The sequence below is a fragment of the Talpa europaea genome (assembly GCF_964194135.1).
Source record: "Talpa europaea genome assembly, chromosome: 7".
Lineage (NCBI taxonomy): Eukaryota > Metazoa > Chordata > Mammalia > Eulipotyphla > Talpidae > Talpa > Talpa europaea.
Genome location: NC_140074.1, coordinates 103,186,198 through 103,212,687, shown reverse-complemented (window position 1 = coordinate 103,212,687; position 26,490 = coordinate 103,186,198). Strand labels below are relative to the sequence as shown.

The following is a 26,490-nucleotide window of genomic DNA, read 5'->3' as shown; positions in this document are numbered from 1 at the left end:
ATTAATTTGGACCCCCTACAAAACACCATATATAAAGGTAAATTAAACCAACCTATATACTGGCCCTCCCTGGTGGCGCAAGGGGTTAAGCACCACACTATGAAGCAATTTGCAGCCTCTGCAGCGCGAGTTCAAGCCCCAGCAGGCCAGGGAGCTACCCACATGGCAAAGCAGACCTCTCCTGTCTTGCCCGCTGCTCCCCTCAGCAGTGTGTTTCAGCCAGTCTGCCTGTTCTGTTCCCCACTCTGTCTCTGGTGAGTCCTCTCACTCTCCCCCCCCACCCAGCACCTCTGGCCTACACCACAGTTCTTGTACACATAAATAAGTATATCTTTAAAAGAAATAAAAATAAAATATTCATTTCTTCAGTTTTAGTAAGAGTAGCATACTTACTTTTTACTATTTTTCTTGGTCCAGGAATGAATATAGGTGCAATATTGATAGAAAGCAACGTACCTGCCAAAGGTTATTCAAATGTTCAATGTGGGGAAATATATATAAAAACAATCCAAATGTTGATTGTTTATGGGTAAGTGGCAGGAAGAACAGATTAGAGCAAATTTTGGAAGCTAAAATCTAACTGCTGAGACAATGATCAGCTAAGCAACTTTTCAGAAACACAGAACACAATCCACATACAGCAGGGTCTTTTGTTCTAGGTCATTCTGTTATAATGTTGATGAGAAAACCAACATCAAACAAAAGGACAGTTATTCTAGGACCTGATTTCATTACATATCATTTCACTTAAAGCTGCAGTTTCTGAGCACCTACCGACTACGTCCAATGAGGGCTTACTGTACTAAATTCTGAATTATGAGGATCCCTGGAAATGCTCCCTAAGAAATAAGGTCAAGTAAACCCCTAACAAGTACACTGCTCACAATTATACAGTGTAAGGATACGAGGACAGATAAAGTAACTAGTTAGTGTGTTTTCAGTTGCTATACTTCAGAATCAAGAGACCTGGTTTGAATTCTGGATCCCTATTTATTGTGTCTTTAGACACATCATGGAATCTCTGGCTCTATTTCTAACTTAAATATACCACACAAATCCTACCGGATTAAGAAATACTAGAAATAAAATACTAAAAGCTCCAGTAACAGATGCTCAGTATCTTGGAACTACAACCAATGATAATAGACATTTAAGTAAAACATTTTTTAGACAAGATGCTATTAGCTGAAACTGAAAATTTGATCTTTCATATAACTTTTACAGTGACTTTTAAATTTCTTTTCTATTCCTATTCACATACTACTCCTCAATCTACAGCTTGAACAGCCCAGTCCCATTAAAATTATGTCATGGATAGAATGGATCAAAAGGAACTCATTTCAGCATTACACAGCAGTATGAAAAAGGAGTTAAAGACTGAGGCTTGGAGTTAAGCGGCTACTCAGTCACTGTGTTCTTGGCAACTGTACAAACTCCCCCCAATCCCAATTTTAGTTATCGCCCTCAACAGCCACACCTCAGAGGGTTGTTTTAAGGATTGGGACCGCATGGCAAAGCACCTCCATGACCCATAATTAAGTATTCAACAAATAGCAACTATTCTTAGTATATTAAAACAGTATGAGAATCTGGGCTTCCCTGGTGGTGGTGCAAGGGGTTAAGATGCAACCTATGAAGCAAGTCACAGCCCCTGCAGACTGAATAGAACGTGTGTTCTATCCCCGCCGGCCCAGGGAGCAACCCACATGGCGCAGCAGACCTCTCCTGACTTGCCTGCTGCTCCCCTCAGCAGTGTGCTTCAGTCAATCTGCCAGTTCTGTCTCTGGTGGAGCCTGTCACCCCACCCTACACCCCCGTTCCTCTGGCCTGAACCCCAGCTCTTGTATGCATAATAAATAAATCTTTTTCACAAAATGAGAATCTAAGTAATTTTACTCTCTCAGATAAACTTGTGACAGCCAAAAATACTTATCTTCAAATCAAAAGATGCTAGCTACAAAAACGCAAATGTACTTATTACAAATAAACCTGCTTGTCTATATTTGTAATTATATCAAGTACAGTTCCCTAACATTCATTCCATTACTCATATTTTAAAATCTACTTGTATTTTAATATGACAGTGTATGCTATCATATATAACACACCTGTACAGTCAATACCTGCATCCTTAACTGTCACTAGGGAGGATTGTCGGTAACACCCAGAAATTATATATGTGATTCTTCTGCAAGTGTCCATAGCTTTTATCAAGTATATGACCAAAAGCAGACTGAGTGTCAGGGTCCAAAAACACATCTTTAAAAAAGATGTCTGATGCGAACTTAAACCCTAGTAAGCCTTTGTAAATTTTCTAACACAAATAATTATTCTAAGCCAACTTCCCTGCACAAGTGATAATCGATGCTACGCCTCTATACTTAAGAAACATAGATTCGGCTCCAAGTCCACTAATGAACACAAATATTTAGGATGAGGTGTATGCTACTTCTTGGGTAACTTAATGGTCGTTTTATATATACACACAGCATTATTTCTCAATCCTTTAAAATCTTCAGCTTTCCTACTTTCCATTATACTGATTATGTTCCCAGATAGAAAAGTCACTAATTTGCACATCCCCAAACCAAGAAAAAGTAGATTCTAGTTAATCTAGACTCCAGTTTACCTAAAATTAATTCTATCCTTAGTAGACAATTCAGTTTACAATGTACCAGCGTGGATCCACCAAGAAAAACTTAAAAGTTCCCTCCCAGGCACTATTTATATAACCGACTCCCTAAAAACTGTGGGGGAGAGGAGGCCTCTCAAGTGAAAAAGTAGTGTAATTTCACCATCATCAAAACTGACACAAAATACAGAAGAAACAAATTTCTCCCAAAATGTATTTAGTAATATCTGTCATTTTTAAAGAGATCTAAAGTCCCTTAAAATATTCCTAGAAAAGCAAAGTCAACACTTAAAATGTGTAATTGCAGCTATCTCATGACTTAAATGGCAGATAGAGAGCCTAAGAAATCGCCTGATGCAATTTCCTTGCATTTGAAGTTAAGTTGTGGGGAGAGAAGGAATATCTTTGGCTAATATAATTTGAAACTGCAAACATTCAGCTGGAGCAATCTAAATTTTGAAAAGCAGTCAAGATAAGCCACAGAATGACATTACCCACTGGTAGCTATTACCCATACCCCACTACTGAACACTGGAAATAAAACCAGCCTAGAGAGAGATGTGCTTTAACTGTAAAACTGGATTTCAAGGACTTAGTATGAAAGTAAGCATTGGCTCTCATTTTATCTGGCTATTAAGTCCACTCTTAAGTGTGCATGGCTTAGAACACCAACACAGACAAAGAGCAGGTAGTAACAGGTCTCCTTTACTCCAGTTCAGAGGTCACATGAGGCAATGTTGACAACTCATTACTGGTGATCCAGATACTTCCATTCTCATCTAGGCATGGAAAAATCATTGGCAACTAATAGTCAAGGCTGGACAAGATCCCCTACAGTCTAAGTAAAAGCTTGTCACGCTATGAAAATTAAGTGATTAAGATGTATGCCAACTCCTGAAAACTAAAGAGGGGGAAACATGTTCCACCAAATATAAATATAAATAAACAGGTCTGTTTTTAATACTCTTTGGAGAGGACCAGTGCCATCCATACATGAGAAAAATACCCTTTGGAAATGTTTCTCGGAGTTTTTTGACACCCTCAGAATAAGATATTTTGGTGGTATATGCATGCATAGCTTCATCAATAGTTTCATTTAACACACTAATATTTTCAATTTTAGTTATAAAAAATTTTGATGACCGCCAACTACTGATTTCATGAGCCAGTGAGTCAGGACCGACCTACAGTTTGAAAGACTGAATTTGTGCTTTTAATACTAAGCAATTTCTACTAAGCTTTACTCTCAGTAAAACTACTACTGTATTAGCTACCGAAAGAAGAAGTATACAAATATTTAGTATGCTCTGCTCTACACCAGGAAATTCTAGTTAATGCTAATAGGAATAAAATGCCGTTAAGTAAATTTGTACATCGTCAATCTCTTCACCCTTAAGTCTGAACTCAGTGACTTACATACTTTCACCTTTTTATAAATATGTTGTTTTCCTCCACTTTAAAAACCTGCAAAATTGCTGAGTTTCTGCAATTAAGGTTTCAATTTAGTGGGGAGTGGAGAAGACCCACAATCTGCTTCGCGACTGCATGAAATATTTTCTACGTGTTACTGCAATGTAACTACCCAAAGGGTTCAATTCCCCCCACACACCAACTATAATTGTACCCCAAGTGTCACTTTTTAATTTCTATGGAATGGTAACTAAATTAAGAAGAGATGGAGACATTTGTTTACTTTCAAACACCTTGGACGTTTCGAAGTTAATACTTTCAGCATCTATGTATGAATAAAACACTCAAATGAATATCCACGTTTTTACTTCCTTAACGACACATACTCCCAAAAAACTACACATACTACCAGAATTATGTAATTAGACTGCCAAACAGCAGAAAAACCTGGATAGAAACAATTGCTATGTCTTCTAAACCACATATAGATGCAGATTTTGATATGAAATTGGCTTATACTACTGATGACGTTAAGGCTAATAGAAACAAATGCAGCGGAACGCTAAAGGAAATTTTAACTTCAGGAACTGAGTGCCGGGAAAGCACTGCTGGTCAGGAAGGCAACTCATCCCATGTGTGTAACAATCTGTTCAAGTCTCCGCCGCCTTCTCCCCGTTTGCTAAAGCACTCTCATCAATGAGAAACGGGCGATACACACACCCTCCACCTGACACACGAGGCGGGTGTCAGGTCCGACTGTCAAAAGTTGGGACAGCCGAGGGCCCAGGCCGACCAAGGGCAGAGAGGTTACCGCGGTGCCCACACTGGCCGCCTTCGTGCAGGCGCGCAGCTAGCGCTCAGCCTGCCGCTGGCGGGAACCCAGGTCGCAGCACACAGGCCCGTCCCCCGAGCCGCGACTTCCGCCCGCTCCCCTCCCCCCAAGGACGGCGTGCGGCGGGCCGGACGCCCGGGCGCTCGGGGCCACAAGGCTGCGCTAGGCCGGGCGAACAAGGACAGGCAGCATGCCCCCAGGTGCCGCCAACCGGCCTCCCCGCACCCCTAGCCTCTACTCTGGCACCCGGGCCCCCAAGGCCAAGGTCTCCCCGGCCCACAAACCTGATAGCGGAAGTGACGTCAAGGGAGCTGGCAGCACCCTCAGCCAGTCGCGCCACAGCGGGAGGCGGCGCCGGCCAATGGGCGCGGCCCGGAGGGTGGGACTTCCCCCGCCCAAATTTGATTGAAGTGGGGGGAGGGGCGGGGTGAAGAATGTGAAGAACGACCCCTCCCCCGCCGGCCCGCGAGGCGCTGGCGGGAAGCGAAGGGGGTTGGGGCCGACCCGCCACGCGGCGCCCAACCCCCGCTCGCGCCGCCCGCGACCACGACCTCCCTCCGCTGCCGGCCCACTAGCAGCCCCAGGCCGCCGGCCGCCGCACTGTCCTTCTCCCGCAGCCGCCGCCGCCGGCGGTCTGAGCGAAAGAAAATGGCGACGGAACCGCGCTCACTGTCCCACCCGCCGTACCCACCTCAGGCTCGGAGAGAAGGCTGCCGCCCGCCGCCCGCTGCCGCGGCCCTCCACGGGGACAACCCAGCCCCGCGCCTGCCGCCGCCCGCCACCGCACGAGAGCCGCGCGCGGGGCCCGGATGGAGGCGCGGGCGGGCGCCGCCGCGGCGGCCTGAGGGAAGGCAGCGCGGGCGCCGGGAGGCCGAGGCGGGGGCGGGCGCGAGACCAGTGCACGAGCCCATTGGCCGAGCCGCCTGACAGACGTGCGCCTGGCCCTTTCGCCTGGGCGGATACGGGCTCTCAGGGACGCCACTGGAGGACAGCAGCTGGGACCGCCCCGCGCTGGGTGGCACCGCCCACCCTCCCCGGATCCCGTCTCCCATAGGGCAGTCGGGAGAGTGGCGGGGGCGTTTTCCCGCCCTTCGCGCGTGATCTACTGGCCGGGTCACGTGGCTACCTGGCGCCGCAGGTGGCCTTGCGCCCGCCGACGCGGAGCGGGTTTTTCCGTAGTTTATCCGGCTGTAGACGAGGGAGTGCTGTTGGCTGGCGGCGCCGTGTGTCGGTGGCGCCTGTCTTCAGACGCTTTCCAAAGCTACCCTCGACGTTTCTACCTCCAGTGATCCAAACCGTAGTTGCTCCCGTGCGGTGTCTCCCCAAACCCGGACCCCCGAATTCGCGGTCCGTCCGCGCCAGCTGCTGCCACCGGGGCCCGCCGTTGCCACTGGCTCTGCGCACGGATTAAAGGCAGAAACGCACGTCCTCGCGGGGGTAGGGCATTCGTAGCAGTCCGGCTGCCCCAGGCCGATCGGTTGGCTTACTTTTTTGGGGACAGGCCATGGCTGCAGACGTGGGAGCAGGCCCCGGGACGGACAGGGCTGGGGACCCTGGTGGGCTCGGTGTACAGGGCACACAGAGCAACCCCAGACCCCTGGTGCATGTGACCGAGGGAGGCACGGCTTCCTCGGAGATTTCGGGGTGTTCCCACGGAAAGCCTGTCTGGTCAGTTCGCTGGGTATGTTCCTTCTGCATGTGGGTGCTTAGCAGATGAGCAGGGCGTTTCGTGGAAAGAGCTGCAGCTTGTTTTCTAGCACAAACAGGTAAAAGTCCCAGCCCCTCTTTCCAGGGGCACTGGGGCTGAGAATTCCCACCCGAGATCACAACAGGGAGTGACTTGCACTGACCAGGTGATAAATACAATCTGGTTGTTATTAATCATCCTTTTAAAAGAGGTGGCAAGGGACAGAATATGTATTTGAATCTTTGGTGGAAGCCTCCTCAAACCAATGGGCACCAGCCCCAGTAATCCTTAGGTTCAAGTCTCAGCTTAGACGCTAGGCCTCTGGCCCTGCACCTCAGGGCATACCCTACTTTGACTAATTCTCCAAATGCTTGAATGTACAACCCGCCCCCAATCACCCCTCCATCCTTGTCCTCTGGCTGGTCCTTGTCATTTCAGGTGCCACTTAAACCTGCTCAGTCTTTCCCTGACCCCCCACCCTCCCAGAATCAAAGTCCTATAATCACTTTTAGCATTTTAGCACTCTGAGCCCGTTTCACTTGGTTTAATAGCTCTTCCCCCAGGGAAGTAAGAACCTGTTTGCATTGTCTTGACTGTGTCCCTGTATGCTAGAACAGGGCCCAGTACACACAGTACCAGCTGTACTGTAGGGTATGCCCTGAGGTGAAGGGCCAGAGGCCTAGCGGCTAGGCTGAGACTTGAACCTAGGGGTTACTGGGGCTGGTGTCCACCGGTTTGAGAAGGCTTCCACCAAAGATTCAATAAACATCTGTTAAGTGTGAAATCAACAGTAGAGACTAGAGCAGTTCTCAGAGGAGGCTGAGCTCAAAGGACATGAAGGGGTGGAGGACTATGGTTGGCACAGTGTGAAGGGTAGAGGGAGCAGCAGGCACCAAGCCAGGAAGAGAAGACACCAGGTGCTGAGAAGACATGTTCCCAAAGAAGCCATACCCTAAAGACCACAGAGGCGCATGTCACTGAGGCCTCCCCATCTTTGATATACTTCCTTTCCAGGCAGCCTCAGGACAGACCTCTCCTTCCATCTTGTTTTTCTGCAACCAGAACAACCCAAGTAAACACACTCCTATGCACGCCCTCTGACCCCATCATCCTTACCCTTCTTGGGTGAGATTTTGGGTTCTAGGTGTGCCTTCCCTGTGACCCTCCACTCAGCATGCTGAGTCCAGATGACCAATTTATACCTTAGTCTCCCTGCTCTTTATTCCCTGCCCTTTCTCCTGGGTCCCCGCTGCAATTGAGATAGGTCTTAGTGTGGGGATACATGAATTTATTATCAGAAGGGTGATGGTTGAGCCTGGCTTCCCAAGATCTTCCCCCACTGACTGCTGGTGACTCCAGCGCACCAGGGAACGCTGCTGTACCTGAGTCACAGTGCAAGGAGAGAACACCAGGCCCTAAACACCCCCACGCCAGCATGCCTAGGGCAGAGCCAGCAGTTATTGCCCACAGTAGACCACCTGACCAGAGGTTACAAAATGGCCATGGCTCAAAAGTCCCATCTGATTCATAGAAGTGTTTTTTATACCCACTCAGTATTTTCAATTAGCTGACAGCATTCAAAAAAAAAGAACCCTGGCATCTGTGGCTACCCTCAGACAACATTCCAACAGGACAATATTTTCTTTATGTACAGCGTGGGTTCTGCTATGTGTCATGGTGCCCCTGGTCTGACTGTGAGTTCAGGTCTACACCACCGCCTCTTAGGACACTGCTCCTGCTCCAGTTGGGCCTATGTTATATTCATTGCAGGACCTCATCAGAGAGGTGAGTCGGTGACAAGCTACAGAGACTGCCCTAGATAAGGCCAAGCAGAATCCCTTCCTGGGAAAGCATTAACCAGGAATTGGGAGGCGAGTGCTCCTTAACCTCAGACCCCAGGTATAATGGCATGTGAGAAAAGATCACTCTGTTCAGCAAGACAAGGGTTGGAAAGAGAACAGAGAAGGGATTTCTGGTAGCACCTGGGTCTCTGGGTCCTGTCATCCCTGAGCCCATCCCACCTTCCTCAGTGTGTTACACAGGGTGGCTCTTTCCCAGCACCTCCTCGGTGGGGTTTCTGTCACTGCAAGCAGCAGCAATTGTAACAGGCAGATGAAAGGAGGATAATTGGAATCCATTCTCTACCCACGCTGCGATGTGACCTTGGGCAAATTTCTGACCTCCTTCTCAGTGTCTTTATCTGTGCATTGCAGATTCTACTGCTTCCCTACTAAGGTGAAGTGATTCCCATAACGTTGCTTGTGTAATGCATTAAATGAAGTGCTTCCTGTAGTCAGTGCTACCAAGGATTTCATAACATTGAATTTTACGATAGGTTTTTACTAAAAGCTGGTGGACTGGAATTAAGAGTGAGTGCTCTCTTGAAGAATGGTAGCAGTGTTCTTTAAGGAGCGAGATTTCCAAATCAGTCCTGCCTTCAGAGACCCTGACTAGGCTGTTAGAAGCCTGGCCTCCTACCAGATGCACTTCGATTTGTGTACGGTCACCGCTTTCAATGACTGTAATTTTGGGCTAGTTATTAAAATTCTTTGACCCTTTGGTTCCTCCTATAAAAGTGGAGAAAATAATTCTCACTCAGTTATTTTGAGTGTGGAATTAACATGAAGAATGCCTAGGAACATATACTAAGTATTCAACAAATTATTAGTGTGACAGAAAAAAAAAAAAAAAAGACAAAGACCATAGGTGAGAGCTCACCAAAGGTTTCATTTCTGGGGAATTATTGCTATTGAAATTTCTCGTGTCTGAGGCTCAATTGAGCTAAAAACTGCACTGTAAGTAATCAGAGCACAAAGCTGTTCTGTTCAGATGTGCCAAGAGCTCACCTCTTGCACCACCCACCCTGAAAGCCAAGCCAGCAGCCCCCATGATTCAAAGCTCTCTTGTGTGAGCTCCCAGCAACAAGCTTCTAAAGTAGATTTCCGTTAACAAACAGAGAAAAGCTTTGGTTGATCAATTAGCTACGTAAGACTCCAAATCAAGACAGAAACCGCAATGTGGAAAGAATCTTTTTTTTTTTTTCTTAAGAAGTGAAGTCTAGCAACTTTCAGGTTGCAGCTAAAATGGTAAAAGTTGTTGACATTTCAAAAGGCCAAAAATACTGCATTATACAGTAGATTCCCTAGAGTCAGCCTCTTTTCCTTGTGCCCCGGATCTGCTAGTGGGGGAATAAAATGGGTTCCCTGGAAGTTTTGCCTCTTCATTTGATTTTGGCACCCAGCCTGACACTGCCTTGCACAAAATCTCAACTGCTTCTTGGGACAGTGGACCCTGTGTCCAGCTCGCCTGCCAGGCCTCTCGGAGCCTGGCCGTGGGGACCAACATTTGGTCAGTCTCAGGAGGCATAAAGGCAGTAATGTCTATTCCCTTAATGAGCTTTTGAAAATAACTCCTGGTGGAAATATTGTCCTTGGCAGGGACCTGGGGGGACTTGCTGCCCCCCATGAGTCTCTCCATCTCTTCCTTGAGCTTTTTGTGCTCATGGAGAAACTGCACAGAGCTGGTGTGGTGCTGCAATAGAGCCTTCATCTGCTGGTAGAGCTGTAGGGGGGCTTGGAGTTCCTGCGCCACCAGCTGCAACTGCTTCAGCTTGGTGGACAGCTCGCTCTCCAGGTGCTGCTTTAAGGTGGCCACACGGCCTCTGATGCTGCTTAGCAGACTCTCTTCGATGGCGTCCATCATGGCCCTGGTGTCAGCCGCACTGCTGGAGAGCTCCCTGATGCGTCTCTCTGTGCCCTGTGGAGGCAGCATGAACATTTCCTTAACAAAGACCCCTAGGCACAGGCCTGGCCCTGGTGTCAGCTGCACTGCTGCAGAGCTCCCTGACACATTTCTCTGTGCCCTGTGGAGGCAGCATGAACATTTACTTAACAAAGACCCCCAGGCACAGGCCTGGCCCTGGCTGATAGTTTCATGGCTGGCCTGGGTTGGCTCTTCTGCACTGAGCCAGGGTCAGCTGAGGGGTGGTGGTCAACGCAAGGTGTCTGCCCAGTTCCCTGGTATCCCTGCTTTCCTACACAGAGTGTTCAGTGTAGCAATGTGGGTGACTAAAAATGCCAGGTTCATTTCCATTCCCTTGCATTTAGGGGTGAGTGGGCAGGTGCGCAACAGAAGCAGAAGTAGGAGTTACGGGGTGGGGATTCTGGGCAAGCTGCTTAATATGGGCAGCCTTGACCTTGCCCTTCCCCTTACTCCTATGAGACATGAGGCATCCACCTCATCACCAACCAGGTGTTGACAAGCATATGCATAGCATGGCCAAGAGGAGGGCAGTGCCTGGGTGGAATGGGGGTGCCAGGGGGAGAGCCACACAGGCCAGCCTGGACCTCCTGCCTCTCGACTTTACCTTAAGTGAAAAAACAGAATCCCTCATTTTCTAAAGCCACTGCTCACCAGTTTCTCAGTGAAATGCAGATCCTTATTGAAGGGAGAGTCAGGTGGAAGGAATTATCTGGATAATTTTGAAGGGAGTAAAACCTTAGCCTTAACCTTTGTGCTATTTCTCAAGAAAGTCAAGACTTCCCACTGCGGACTATGTTCAGCCGAAAAGGCCCTTCCCCACCTGGCTGGCCTGTTGTCCCCAACACATCCAGTGACTCTTAACTGGCAACCACTCTGTGAGCATGTCCACTGTCATGGGGAGCAGCATAGCGTGGGAGCCACACCATGATGGTCAGGGTATGCAGACCCAGGGAAGCCTTGGCTTGAACGTAGCTCAGGTGTCTACCTTGTGAACAGGACAGTGGTTCTGAAGAGAACCCAATGAGATGGTGACTGTGTCATACCTGCACCAGACCAGGCATGCAGTAAAGTGTACACGTTGGTCTTGCTTCCCCTGACTCCTGTCCTTAGGCAGCGGGGAGCTCTTCGCTTCCACATGCTTCTACAGGTCTTACACGTGTCGCCATAGCCCAAGCTCACATAATGGAAAGTCAAGCTAACGTTTGTGCCAACTTTGAAGTAAAATTCCACAAGTATCACCACTTCCCAAACCATGTTTTTAATTTAGCTGGTGAATACATGTGCTTGCCTGTCCTTTGTAGCCAGGAGTCGCCTGCTTGATGTGGGTTTTAGTGACGTAATAAATACACCACTGACTCTCACTTGTGACAAGTGCTCTGAAAAAAATGGAGGAAGATAGAGCTGCAGGGTGAGGCAAAGAGCAAAAGCAGTGCTCTCATTCTGGGTGTGGAAAGGTAGCAGGGAGACGCTGACCTCTGAGGAGAGGATCAAAGGATGGCCAAGCAGTGGTAACATCTGGGAGAGAGATTTTCCAGGCAGAGAGACAAGAGGACAAAGACCTGAGAAGGCACACCTGGCATGTGGAGCAGCAGTCAGGAGGCAGTGAGGCCCAGAATGGAGGGGAAGGTGGGGGGAACTTGGGACCAGACCATGGCTTTTGCTCGGTACCATAACTCCACCAGCTGAGGACTTTAAACAAGGGAAAGGCATGCTCCGAAGCAGTGGTCACTCTGGCTACCAGTGGGGTAGAGTGGGTACAGGAAGCAGTGGGGGGAGAGCCACCACAGTGTTGTGCAGAAAGGGGAGAGCGTGGGAGAGGTGGGTGATCATGGAGGGAGGCATCTAGTAAGGGCACATGTGGTATAACCCCTTCTGAGCATGTGGGCAATCATTGTGCCCATGCTCCAGGGAAGATTACAAGAAGCAGGTTTGTGGGAAATCAGGAATTATGTTTAGTTCGAATTACATCTGAGATGCCCAAGAGCACCCAGTGGAGATTTCAAACAGGCAGTTGTTCATGTGGGGCTGGAGCTCACGACAGTCGTCCGGGTTGGCAGTGAGATTGGGAAGTCCTCAGCACAAAGGGATTTTTCAACAAAAGGGTCTGGGGGGGATTGTGAGCAGAGAGCTGCGAGAAGGCTGCGCGGAGGCTTAGAGCCCACGGAGGTGGAGGCACAGCGAGGCAGTGCCTGTGGCTGTCCCGGGACAGTTGGGCACCTAGAGGTCAAGTGGCCACATCACCAGAAAAAGTGTTACTGGCCGTGGCAACGAGTCTTTTCTGGGATGTTGGTTCATTGAAGAGAGAAAAAATGAATAAAAAAGCAAATCAGTGAGCTCATTTGTCTCCTTCACCCACTTAAGTTTTTTAAGATTTTAAATATTTATAATTTGAAGATTTAATATTAGTTTGGTAGTTCTTTAACTTCCAAGAAACTATATGGTCTATACTAGACAGAAAGTGTTCAGATACTACAAACTGTGGATTCCCCCCCCCTTTATAAATGATCTATTTTAATGAACATAAAATAATGTACTTTGTGATAAAATAGTATGGAAAACAAAACACAAATACAAAAAAAATTAACATATGTTCTCACTAGTTTAAATGAGTGATTTGAACTTCTGTCTTTGTGATAAGGAATAGGTGACAGTAAAATTATTTTTGATTAGGACAGCTCCATGGAGAAGTTTACAAAAGAACAAGCCTGCTTATTTCCTCCACCCTGAATCTGGCTGAAAATATGCCTGGATCTCCCTATCTGTGGTTTTCCCAAGGTCCCTGCCGTGAACATGGGGTGAGCGGGGAGGGATACCCAGCAGAGCCATCCTGCGCAATGTATGAGGTGGGGGCAGCTCTCAAAACTATTTGTGTTTTTTCTCCATCATTGAATTTTAGCTTAAAACATTCCTGTACTTTTAACAGGAAACCCCTGCACTTGTGAGTAGCCAGGGCATAAATTCATTCTTCTCACCTTTGTATCCCACCCAATAGATATAAATGGATAATTCTTTCTTTACTGAAAAGTCTAATGCTTACCAGAGTTCAATTGTAACCGTGTCATCTAAAAGGGGAGATTCCATGTTCCCTGCCCCACGTATTGAAGTGTGGAGCTGAGTGACTTGAGGGGAAGCTAAAAAGGTCTTGGGAGAAAAGCCTTGGCGGAAGACCTGAAGGAGACACATGGAGCAGAGAGACATGTGAAGAAGGAGCCACACTTACTTCTTGTCCTTGGACTTGCCCCAGGGACTTGGGGCACATGAAGGAGATATTTGGACGAGATGTGGGTGAGAGACCAGTGAGAAGGCTGGCAAAGGCAGCCTTTTTCTTGAGTTGTACTTTGATTTTGCTCTTTTCCTTCCAGAGTTGCCTTGCTCCTGTGCCTCTCCTGTGGTTCCCTGCCAGAAAGTGCCTTAGACTTGTGGCAAGCTTTGGGGGCTCAATGGCCCCAATTTGTGCCAACCTTTTGTTGGGTATCTACCCATTAGGAGATGGGTAACTTTGGGGGTTTCATTGGGAAACTATATTCTTTCAGTTGCACACTAATTCTATTAAAGTTCTTTTCCATTGAATGTCTTATGCACTAAGTTTTGTTGTTATGTGGAAGGTGACAAAACCCATTTAGAGTGCAGGTTTGGGGAGTCCCAGGGTGCCCCTCTGTCTGGTAACACAATAAGCCCAATGTTTCAAAATATAATATCATTTACATTTGTAAAACAGCTTTATTGAATATGATTGACATACAAAAGTAAGTGTACAATCTGAAGAAGTTTTAAAATTTGTTGTTTGGAGGGCCTCCCTTATGGTGCAGGGGGTTAAGATGCAACCTATGAGGTTGTCCTGCAGCCACTGCAGCACTTGAGTTTGATCCCCAGCCTGGGAGGAGACCCACATGGCGCAGCAGACCTCTCCTGTCTCGCCTGCTGCTCCCTTCAGCAGTGTATTTCAGTCAATCTGCCTGTTCTGTTCCCTACTCTGTCTCTGGTGAATCCTCTCACACACAGCCCCCCCATACTCTGGCCTGTACTACAGCTCTTGTATGCATAAATAAATAAATCTTTTAAAAAAATTGTTTGGAAGTCACCATCACAATGAAGAGAGCAAAGGTAGCAATCACTGCCTAAAGTTTGCTCACGCGCATTTTAATTTCTTGCCTGCCACCCATCCTTGACCTCTCCTCTCCAAGTAACCACTGATCTTTCTCTCATTGTACATTAATTTGTATTTTCTAGAATGTTATATAAATGGAATAATGCTCTTTTCCTTGATTAGGCTTCTTTCACACAATTTTCAGATTCATTCATGGGTAGTTCTGTATATCCATTTGTTAATCCATTCATCTGGACATTTAGTTCCAGTTATTTGTAGATTCCATTGGATTTTTTTTTTTTTTTTTTTTACAGAGACTCTGATGTCATCTATGAGCAAAGACGATTTTGCTTCTTCCTTTTCTGTTTGGATGTTTTTATTTCTTTTTATTGGACACTCGGTTGGTGTTGGAAAATCAGTGAGGCTGACATATTCCTAGACGCTGAATTTCAATGAAAATAGAGCTTCCAGGAGCTTCTCTGAGTAGTGGTAGCTCCCAAAATGGGGATGCAAAGGATCACTTGCTTGTTTTTTCCCCCTCCCCACACCTATCCCTTTTACTCTTTTTCTCTCTCCCCTCCCCTATCCTTAACCTTAGGCACAGCACTTAGCTTATCAATATTCACTAGTTATAAATATTTTGCTTCATCCGTTCATCCATTTTGAATCTTTATTCATATATGTGAAATAGTCCAGTATTGTCTTTCTGACTTACTTTTCCACACAAATTTCCCCTGAGCTCCTTCCATTTTGCTGTAAATGGTAATATTTCTTGTTTCCTTAGGGCTGAATAGTATTCCATTTTGTGGTTGTGCCAAATTCTCTTTAGCCAGTCCTCTATCAGTGGACACTTAGGTTGTTTCCATATCCTAGCTGTTATAAATAAAGCTACTATAAATACTGTGGCACATATCATTTTTTTTGAGCTAATTCTTTACCTAAAGTTTGATCGCTGGTGCATTCATTCTTAGTTTCTTAAGGTATGTTTAAAACACTTTCCAAAATGACTGTATCAGTTACATATCCACCAACCATGTATTAGGGTTCCTCTCTCTCCATAGCCTCTCCAGCATTTGTTATTGGAGGTCTTTTTAATGTATGCCAGTCTCACATGTGTGAGATGATATCTCATTGTAATTTTGATTTGCATCTCCCTCATTAAAAGTTATGATGATCATTTTTCCATCTGTCTATTGGCTTCTGTATATCCTTTTTAGTAATTGCCTTTTTAGATCTGCTGCCCATTTATTAATTGGGTTGCTTGTTTTTTGTTAAGTTGGGTGAGTTCTTATTATAACTTGGATATTAACTCCTTGTCAGTTACATGTGTGAATATCTTTCCCCATTCAATAGAACATCTTTTTAATATGCTAATAGTTTCTTTTGCTGTGTAAATCTTTTCAATTTGAGGTAGTCTCAAGTGGTTATTTTTGCCTTCATTTCTATTGCCATATGGTTTTAGTCGCCAAACACCTCTATCATTGGTGTCAAAAAATGTATTACTAGTGCTTTCTCTCCTGTGGTAGGTTTTGTATCTAATTCTAATCATTTTGAATTAATTTTTGTGCATAGAGTTAGTGATCCAACTTCACCTGTTTACAAGTGTCCATCCAGTTTTGCTAGCACCAATTATTAAAGAATCTCTTCTTTTTGGCATGACTTCCTTGTTATAAATTAGATATTGATATATGCGTAGATTTATTTATTTATAATATAGTTTAAAATCAGGCAACATGAGGCCTTCATTTTTCTCTGGCTATTTGTTTTTTTTTTATTGTTCCATATAAAATTTAGTATTTAAATTTTTAGTTATTTAATATTGTTTGCCTCTTGAAGAAAATCATTGGAATTGTCATAGCAATTTTGTTGAATCTCTTTATGTATTGCTTTTAGTAAAATAGTTATTTAGACTATATTAATTCTCCCCATCCATGAATATGGACTCTTTCTCCATCACTTTATCTCTTCTTCTATATCCTTTCATAGTGCCTGGTAGTTTTCATCATATAAATGTTGCTTGGGTTAATTCCTACATATTTACCTATTTTTGATGGAATTGTAAATGGAATTATTTTCTTAAGTTCTTTTTCTTCTTACTCATTATTTGTGTATAAAGGTGCTACAGATTTTTGTGTGCTAATTTTGTGAACTGCCGCATTGCTGCATTTATCATTTCTAATAGCTTTTGGAAGAAGTCTTTAGGGTTATCTATATATGTCATATCATCTGCAAATAATCATAGTTTCAGTTCTTTCCAACTTCGATTCCTTTTATTTCTTGTTGTTGATTGCTCTAGTTAAAACTTCTATTACTATAGGGCCTCCCCTGGTGGCGCAGCGGTTGAGCGCTGGGCTGCGAAGCTGCCCGCGGCCTCTGCAGCACTGGTTCGATCCCCAGCCGCGGGGCGAGGGTCCCACATGGCGCGCAGACCTCTCCTACCTCCCACTGCTCCCCTCAGCAGTGTATTTCATGGGTCTGCCTGTTCTGTTCCCCCCTCTGGCTCTGGTGAATTCTCTCACCCTCCTGCGCTTCTGACTGTACCCAGTGCTTGTATAAATAAATAAATAAATCTTTAAAAAAAAAAAAAAAAACTTCTATTACTATATTAAACAGAAGTTGTCATATATATGGGACCTTAAAGGGAAAGCTTCCAGTTTTCACCATTAAATATAGTATTGGCTGTGGGTTTGTGATATATGAGGTTGATTCCTTCTAGTCCCTTTTTTATCATAAATGGGTGCTTTTTTTTAATCAAATGCTTCTGCTACATCTATCAATAATACCATATGTTTTTTATCCTTTGTTGATATAGTACATATAGTAAAACATCCTTTGAGGGCCTCCCTGGTGGCACAAAGAGTTAAGTCTCAGCAATATGAAGCTATCTGCAGCCACTGCAGCACAAGTTCCATCCCTGGCCAGGGAGCTAACCCACATGGCGCAGCAGACTCTCCTGTCTGCTCCCTTCAGCAGTGTGGTTCAGTCAGTCTGCCTGTTCTGTTCTCCCCGACTCCAGCCACCTACCCCCTTCCCTCTCCTATTTCATCCGCCCTCCCCTCAGAACTCTCTGATTACCAGTACATTTTCCACAGCCTATGAGTTTTATAAACTCAATTTAAACACATTATTTAGTATTGAGAAGATCTAGAAACATCATCTATGGTAGACACAGAGGAAATCTACCTAGATCCCTCTTTCCAGGAGTACTTCCTGCCTGTGGTATGACCAGCCTCCAGCTATCAGGTCCTGCGCCCTCCCAGAGCAGCTCACTTACGGAGGCTGAACAACAAGATCTATAACAGCCTAACTGCTTCTGTGCAATATAGGGGGCCCTGATGGGCAATACTGGTTCCATTTTTCCCATGTGGATCAGGCTCCAGATTCCCTACCTGGATCAAATGCTGCTTGTCAGGGCTGCCGTGTAGTTTGCCTTCCCTCTTGTTTCATCTACTTCTTCCTCCCTCCCCCTCCCCTCTTTTGATAGGTATGATTTGGATACACTGCACTCCAAACTCTGTCTCAGCTTCTGCTTCCTGGGATATCCACTCTTCGGGCGCTACTGTGGCCCAGATAGCAGTCCCCAGGGACCACTGCCCTAGCTGTCAGTTGGCATCCCTATCTGCTTAGCACCAGAATTTATTTCTAAACCACAATATAGATTTCAGTATGTATGTATATATGTGTGTATAAATCAGGAAATTTTGCTCCCTTTAAAAAATGTATCCAGATATTAATTCCTAAAATCTATATCGTAGGGAAGAAAAAGTTACAAATTAAAGAAAATGGGTCATCCTTATTCTTAAATGATGTGACCATTAAATTGCCATTTTTAGAAGCCCTTAAAGCAATCAGAATTCACCCATTTCTCAAGGTGCCCATTTCAAAAGTTGATATGTTTGGGGACATGTTTAATGAGAACTGATCTCTAGAGAATGCAAAGTATACTTTTTCCCTCTGTCAGCCTAGTGCCCTGCAGAGAAGACTGTTTGAACTAAAAGCAAACATTGCCCTGCTGTTGTGTGGGCAAAGACATAAGCCCCCGAGTGTACCTGCATGGCCTGCGCTGCACGCTTGGATTTCTGCAGCACCAGCTGAATATCCTCAGCAAAGCTCACCTTCCTCTCTGCATAGGCATCAGAAATCTTGGCCACCTGGTGAGACCTGTGGTCCCCAAAGAGCTTGCACGTCCCACATATTGGTTCTTCATCACTTAGACACATCTGATTGATAGAAGGAAAGTAAATGGAATATTTCCCCTTCTGTCACCGTGTGCATTCAGGACCTGCCATGTCCCATGTCCCAAGCCAAAGATATTTGAATGAATGTATTTTCCTTAAGCAGGTACCAGAAGACATAGGACAGGAGACTCTGGTGTGTAAAGGGCAAGAGGATGGTGGTACTACAATGCTGCACAGTGATTTAGCAAGTGCATTTCATATTTGATATCTTCTAGACTCCTCATACAACCCTTTGGCTTAGGTAGTATTGTGTCCATCTTATAGGCAAGAAAGATGAAATGACTCTGAGATGTTAAGAAACTTGCCCAAGGACACATAGCCAGGAAGAGAAAGCACTGAAATTAGAAGATAGGGCTTTCTGACTCCAAGATCAAGGCCTTTTTGATTTGGCCAGCCCATCACCTTCCAGGGATCTTGTGAGGGTTAAATGCCACTAAGTCTGTAACAGACCTGAACCATGCCTGCTATTGTGAGGATATCACACCTGGTGGCTATTGATAAAATCAGAAGGACCTGGACAAAGTTGACCTGCTACAGCCTCAAGATAAGCTGAGTACACTTTAGGTGAAAGAGATGGAAGGTTCTCACCAGTGCCCATCCTGCCTGGACATCCTCTTCTAAAGTGGAGCCTTGGAATGAACACTCCTATCTTGGAAGGGGTGGCGACTGCAGAGGATGGGACAGAACCACTAAATATTCAGGGCAAACGAAACTGATTTTTAAAGACAGAGTCCACACAGGAATCCAGAATTGCATCCTGTTCTCTTGAGCCCTCTTAGTGGCTTGAGTTAACATGCCCAAGCATGCTACTTATGTCCTCGCAGGAGGGCAGGAACCAGATGGAACCAAGGCCAGTAGAGTTTGAGCATCTCAGAAGATGGGCTGAGGGTGGGAATTGCAGGGAAGCCTGCCCTGCCAGGACAGACAGAAGCCTGATATCCTGCAGTGGGAGCCTCTGGAGCAATGCAACCTCTTTCAGAGCTTCATCTGGGCTTTAGGAGTTGGCAGCCACACTTCAAGTTGGCACCAATTTAGGAAAACAAGGGAATATTTTGGACCTTCTCCAAAGAAATCACTAACTTAGTTTATACCTGACAATTAACAAAGCAGCCTAAGCTGGTGGTTGGTGCCACCTAATCTGTGAATCGTGGAGAACTTGCCTCATCCTGCCCCCACAGGGCTCCTGGGACATTCAAGTTTTAGAATGAGATTTGCCAAGGGTGCAGAATTAAAGCTTGTGGCTCTCTATCTATAATTCACATCTGAATTATATATATGACAGGGAGTATCTGACCAAAATCAGTGCTAATAGGATGATGACATACATCAAAGTACCTCTAAGATCACTTAGCTGGGAGCATGGACTGTAAGTAGAATACACATGATCTGTTTAAGTCACATGTAGAGACGTGTGAATAAATGCACACACGGAACATCATGAGAATACAGTAAGTGTTCATAACACTTATTGGGTAAAAAAGTCATGCAGGATATTAAAAGATCAGTATCATACTCAGTTCCCCAAAAGGCATTCAGGAAGCAAGAAGAAAACAGGCTTATCTCACCCCACTCTTTCTTTCTGGGGTGATCAAGGGTAGCGACAGTCTTATAATTTTGAAGATACTACTGCACTCTAGCTATCTGAGCCCCTCTATCTGTGGCCCCTTAAATCTTTCTTTGACTGAAAACAACACACATGTGCGCACACACATATCCTTGGGCTTCATCATTAAGAACTAAGAATTAGGGCCTCCCCACTGGTGCAGTGGTTGAGCTCTGGGTTGCGAAGCTGTCCACAGCCTCTGCAGCATGGGTTTGATTCCTGGCCAGCCAGGGAGAAACCCACATGGCGCAGCAGACCTCTCCTGTCTCACCCGCTGCTCCCCTCAGCAGTGTACTTCGGTCCTTCTGCCTGTTCTGTTCCCTGCTCTCTGGTGAAATTCTCTCACCCCTCCTGTGCCTCTGACCTGTATCCCAGTTCTTGCATAAATAAATAAAATCTTAAAAAAAAAAAAAAAAGAACTAAGTCAACATTGGTTGCGTGAATTTATAGTGGAAAGTAAGCATCTGCTATGCTCCTGAGAAAATATATGCTTATTGATGAGTAATTGGGCATATTAGGGAGGTAGGCAAGAATAAAATTAAAAGTAAAATTTCATACCAGATTCATGATTTCTCCATGCTTTTTGCACATTTGAGCGAGCTGCTTTTGCTCCTTGGTGTGGAGTGTCTCAAGTTCTTCCTTGAACTTTTCCAGTATGTTTTCAGCCAGGATATTCCTCTGTAATCCATTTGTTCCCCTTCCTCTCAAATAAATGACCTGGAACACAGAGACAGCATGAGCATGTGGCATATTCCCCTGCCAATCATGACATCATCATGGGGAAGGAGGCGCGCTCTCCATGACAGAAGTGCACTCTGGATCAGGGAGAACAGGAGACCTACCCTGGGGAATGCTGACAGGACTTCTCCATACCCCTCAAAATAACCCCTCCCCTTCCAAAGCCCTCTGGCCTGGGCAATGTGCACATTCTTGTACAACTACAAAGACAGCCACCCCAACTGCCTCAGCTGAGCCGGGGAGCTGCCTTTTCTCACCCACAAGTCTGGCTAGTTAGCAACTGCTCTGTCTTCCAGGGAAGCTGAGTCCAGTGGGAAGAACCAAGACTGTGTTGATAGATGTGCAGGCGACCCGGAAAAAAAGCATTAAGTCTCCTTGAGGGTGATGGATATCAGGACTGGCATCTCAATGAGATGATACCCAGACTAGGCATTGGGAACCAAAGTGCATTGAGCACATCTTTTATTTTCTGTTTTCTGAGACTTTGGCATCTAGCATCTTGCTGATCCTCCAGGATGGCCCCTCCCAAAGTTAGCTAACTACTGGAGTCTCATTCTTGGGTCTCCAAGCAGACAATTTGTCTAGACCCTTCTGGGACTTGGTTGTCTTTTCTGACTATGCCACTTTGGGATGAGGATGAATGAATAACTATGTATTTGTTCTTGCGTGGCAAAAACATACAGTATTTGAGTCCAAGAGTCTGAAAGGAAAAAATCCAAATTCAAGTTCCAGCTATGTGAAACTGGAAACTACCCAAATATCTAAGTAGTGAGAAGGAATACATAACTAAGTAGAGGTGCGTGTGTGTATTGTCAGTGGACTACCCCACACAACAATAAAAAGATGAACTACTGGTATAAGAACACAACTGCATCTCAGAGAAATTATATTGGATAAAACACTAGTCAAAAGCAGTATGTATGATATGATTCCTTTTATGTAATTCAGGCAAAACTAACCCATGGTGGAAAAAGTCAGAAAGTCTCTAGTGCAGAGTCACTCACCAGGAAGGACATGGGTGAGTGAAATATTCTAAGTTGTGGTCTGGGCATATTACATAGAGATAAAAGTTTATAATTCATTAGATAAAGCTCATCTCAGATGCACACAGTCACACATCTACCCCTATGTTTATACCACTAGGAAAATAGCCCATGCCTTAAACATTAAGAGTGGGATTGGAAACTTTGGTTTCATGATCCATAAAATGAGGATCCCAGTTCCGCCTCTCTGCAAGGCCTTACACTGCTGTACGGGAATGCTTGTAAACAATAACATCCTTTAGAGACGTAAAGCTATCATTATGCTTAAAGTGACTTTTCTATTGCTTCTTTGAAAAATGAGTGCTTGTTTAAGCTCTCAGGGTGGTCTCATAATGTGAGTGGGCTTGGATTTGAAGATCAGCTTTCCCTGGTATAATAAATGTTTGCATCTCTTTTTCTAGATGATTCCCTCTCTGGACCAGGAGCTGGCCTGGCTCAGCTCTCTGGTCCACGGGCCCACAGGCCTGTTCCCTGAGGGTTTGCTCAGGATGCAGTGCAAGAGGACACTTTGCTTCCACCCCAGCCTTTGGAGTGAGCAAGAACTAAGCTCAAAGGGGCCACCTGCCTTGAACCCCAGCAGCACTCACTACTAAGGAGAGCGGTATCTCCTCAAGAGCACAAGGCTCAGGCTTCCCTGGCGGTGCAGGGGGTTAAGCACTGCACTATGAAGCAATCCGCAGCCCCTGTAGCATGAGTTCAATCCCCAGCTGGCCAGGGAGCAACCCACATAGCGCAGCAGACCTCTCCTCACTCGCCCACACCGGCTGCTCAGCAGTGTATTTCAGTCAGTCTGCCTGTTCTGTTCCCGGCTTTGTCTCTGGTGAATCCTCTCACCCCCTGCATCTATGGCCTGTGCCCCAGCTCTTACATGCATAAATGGATGGGTCTTTAAAAAACAAAACAAAAGAGTGCAAGGCTCCCTCTACAGTGGATTGGCCAGATCCCCAGTACCAGTACCTGGCACCTGGGCCTTTTTTCTTTTCATATAAAATTGAACAGCAGGGAAATATCCTGGAGGCCCTGTTGTGGGGTAACTAGGCACAGGGTGGACAGGGGGAACAGGCAGCAGTGGCAGGCAGGAAGGTTGGGAGGTAGGCAGGCAGCCAAGACTCCCAGCCCCCCATGAATCTTTACTTTCTCTATGTTCTCTTGTGGTCTCACCTGTCCTGCAGTCACTCGTCCTCTTGTAGCCATCCCCTCCGAGCCGTCCTGAGTGACGTCGCCCTTAGAGCCCAGCCTCCAGGCTCAGGTGTGCACACTTGCGCATGCCCACACCACACTCCAGGCGTCCACAATCAGGCATGCGTGCCCCGCGCCCACGCTCCCAAATGCCTTCTGCATCAACTCGATCAAGGCCACAGTTGATAGCCACAGTGGCTTCGGGCATAAAAAGCCTGATTAATTTAATTTACCCTACAGGCCCGCCTTGGAAAGCTTTCCCAATGTCCTCTTCTGCCCCATGTCCCACTGGGACAACTCGGAGCCCAGAGGCTCTGAGCCCAGTGGGATGAGATTCTCCCATACTTGCTCAACACCATGCCTGCTTCTGTGGGCTGCACCTCACAATGGCCCAGCCCACAAATCCATGTGAACAAAGGCCACCAGGACACTACCAGTGCTCCTGAATTTTCCTCCAAGTTCTCAGAGTCTGCAGGGTCATGTCTGCATCTGGAGGAGGAACCAGAGTGGGGAGTCTGTGGACTCAAATGTGTTATTTGAAGTCATGAGAAATTGAAGATGGTGATGGAGCCCCTGTGGGTGAGCTGAGGAGCTGCTGCCATCGAATGCTCAGCCCACAGGCGGGAAGTTCACGTCAGATGGGGAAAGAAATAGGTGGACGAGCACATTATTTACAGGAATGGAGGTAGCTGTGGGAAGAACTGCTACGGGGCAAAGGGCCTAAAACCAACACCAGATCAGAACTTCTGTCACTGGTCCTAAATCCAAGCACTTGCTGCCATTACTGCAAACAAAAGGTCCTTTGGTCCAGCAAAAGAGGGGGGAAATGATTTATTTTAACTAACAGGGAAGAAGAAGAAAGAGAAATAGCCAAGTAGAGAGGGAAAAGTTTCCACTACCGAGGATCATGTGAGGTGGAGCTGCAGCTACAGAGCTGGCTGGATGTGGCAAGGTCTACGCATCTCATGCCAGGGCCTGCAGCTCCCTGGGCTAAGTCTCATCAAGTCCTGCCACCACTGTGGGGACAAAGGCCAGTCACTGTGGTGGGCAGCTGCCTTCTGCAGCCATCCTGACTTTGGAGCCCATATGCATCCCTCCCTTTTAAGGTTTCCTCAAAGCGGCCAATCTGCTCCCCCACCTCCCTAGTAAACTCCTCTTTCAAGATGTCAGGGGTAGATTTCAGTGAGAAGAGCATCATGGTTTGTGTCCATCCTGGGAAGCCGCAGGGGTGCAGGACTCAGTTGCCCTGGGTTTCTCCAACAGAACCAAGTAGAAAAAGATCAAAGAGTTTGCCTCTGGGCAATGGGAATGTGTGGGGGACATGGAACCAGGCGCATGACTTTTCATTAGGAACTCTTTTCTAGGGTTTACCCTTTTAATCCTGTGTGTTACTGTAATATGATTTTAAAAGAAATACACAAATAAGTGAAAAATTCAAGTTGAAAAATGAAAAACATAAATAAATCCAAGCATCTGGCGCTTCTGAACTACTGCCCTGCTTCCCCTCATTGCCTCCCCACCCCTGCATAGCCAATCGATTACAGTTTTGGGGAATTGGGCACCTATTTCTCTAAGCAACCTGTTCTCTGTTCCTTCTGATTCAGGATCCTGAGATAGCTTTCCTTTTCTTGCCATTGTTTCATTCTATATATTTCCTTCCTTTCTTCCACAAATACCTGAAAGATCTGGAGAAACACCAATCGTGGTTCCTATGTCCCAGATGAAGAGACACTATACAAGTCATTGCTCAAAAGGTTCCATGGCTATTGGGGCGCTGTTGAAGCCAACACTACCATGACCCTTTCCAGGCTAAACATTTTGCCTGGCTCCCCGCTGCTTCCAGGAAAAAAAGCAAAATCCTTTGCATAACTTGTAAGACCTCCTTTAATATCCCTGACTTTCTTTCCTGGTGGGTCTCTTAGCGCACTGGCAGCCCCACAACCCTCCATTCAAACCTCCCGATCAGCTGGCCAGACCTAAGTAGCCATGGGTTGACAACTGTTACCCTCTTTTCCCAGAATGCCCTCTCCAGCCACATCTCCCTGCTATGCGGACACTCCCAGGTGTCACCTCCTCTGAAGCCTTCCTTTACTGCCCCTTGGGTCTCTCACTGTGTGCAAGTTGCCTGTTCCTGCAAGGACTAGTACTCATGTCTGAAGCTGGGGCCCCTACACAGAGATCAGGCCTCTGGTAGTAAATAACTAAACACTTTACTCACCCAGTGTGTGCTGATTAATGGCAGTGGGCATATTTTATCCATGGCCGGTCTGTTAGAAGCGTCTCTCTAGCAGTGAGCCAATCTGCATGTTGTCCAGTAGCTCCTGATAGATTGTCCAAGCTGCTCCTTACCTGCCCCCAACAGCACTCAAAGATGTGGGTTATGGCGTGTCTGCACTGTACAAGCTGAACATCCTTCCCAGAGGAGTGGCAAGGACCACAGAGCAGAAAGAACTCTGCTGCATCAGATAGTAAAAGGCATGACCTTTTCTTACCTTCCGACACACGGGGCAGCAGAACTGTCCATTGTCATGGGTGCAATTCTGGCACACCAAGACCAGATCCAGGCACTGCTTGCAGAAGTTATGGGAGCAGGAGAGTAGCAGCACAGGGGGTGTGAACAGCTCCATGCACACCGGGCAGGACAGCACCTTACTCAGGCCCTCCATGGCCTACAGACACCTGAGCCTAGTCAGGCTTCTAGAACAGGCATGGAACTCAGCTGTGGGAGACAGGTCACAATTGAGCCGCAGAAGCACAGTAAGCCTACGGATACCTGTGGTGCCAGGATGGATGTGTGTGTATGTGCTTGTGTGTGTTTGTAGTTCTGTGAGTGTGTATGTTGTGTATGTGTATGTGTGTAAACTGTGGCCTGCAATTAAATCCAGCCCACATCTTTTTGTCCTGCTTATGAACCACAAATGGTTTTTGCATTTTTAAGAGTGGTAAAAAACAAAAACAAACAAAAACCAAGTAAGTATATGTAACAGAGATCAAGTGTGACCTGTGAAATCTAAAACATTTACTTTTCAGCTCAGAAAATGTTTGGACCCTTTCTAAGTTAGAGGATAAGCATAACTGGGATCTAGCCCACCACCCATACACATTCAACTCACATCCACATTACGGGTCAGTGGAGACTGGGTGAGGATTGGGGCGCCATGGGCCAGCATGGACCAGGACTGCCAGCTTCATTCCTCCTATTGTCCATGAACTGCTGCATTAGGTCAGCGTTAATCCCTCCTGCTCTATAGCTCTGCCCAACCATGGTCTCTGGCATGT

The 26,490-nt window shown here is 46.1% G+C and overlaps 1 protein-coding gene across 1 annotated transcript; it reads right to left on the bottom strand.

Annotated features, from left to right (window-relative positions):
* Positions 1 to 5,996: 5,996 nt before the first annotated feature.
* LOC311173849 (uncharacterized protein) lies at positions 5,997 to 26,006 on the bottom strand (the record flags this gene model as incomplete). Its single annotated transcript, XM_084237938.1, has 5 exons — positions 25,704 to 26,006; positions 20,810 to 20,968; positions 18,460 to 18,630; positions 9,905 to 10,317; positions 5,997 to 6,270 (listed from the first exon to the last, which is right to left on the bottom strand). The coding sequence occupies exons 1-5, from the start codon at positions 25,875 to 25,877 to the stop codon at positions 5,997 to 5,999; spliced, it is 1,191 nt and encodes a 396-aa protein (XP_084094064.1). The 5' UTR covers positions 25,878 to 26,006.
* Between the last annotated feature and the right edge of the window lie 484 nt (positions 26,007 to 26,490).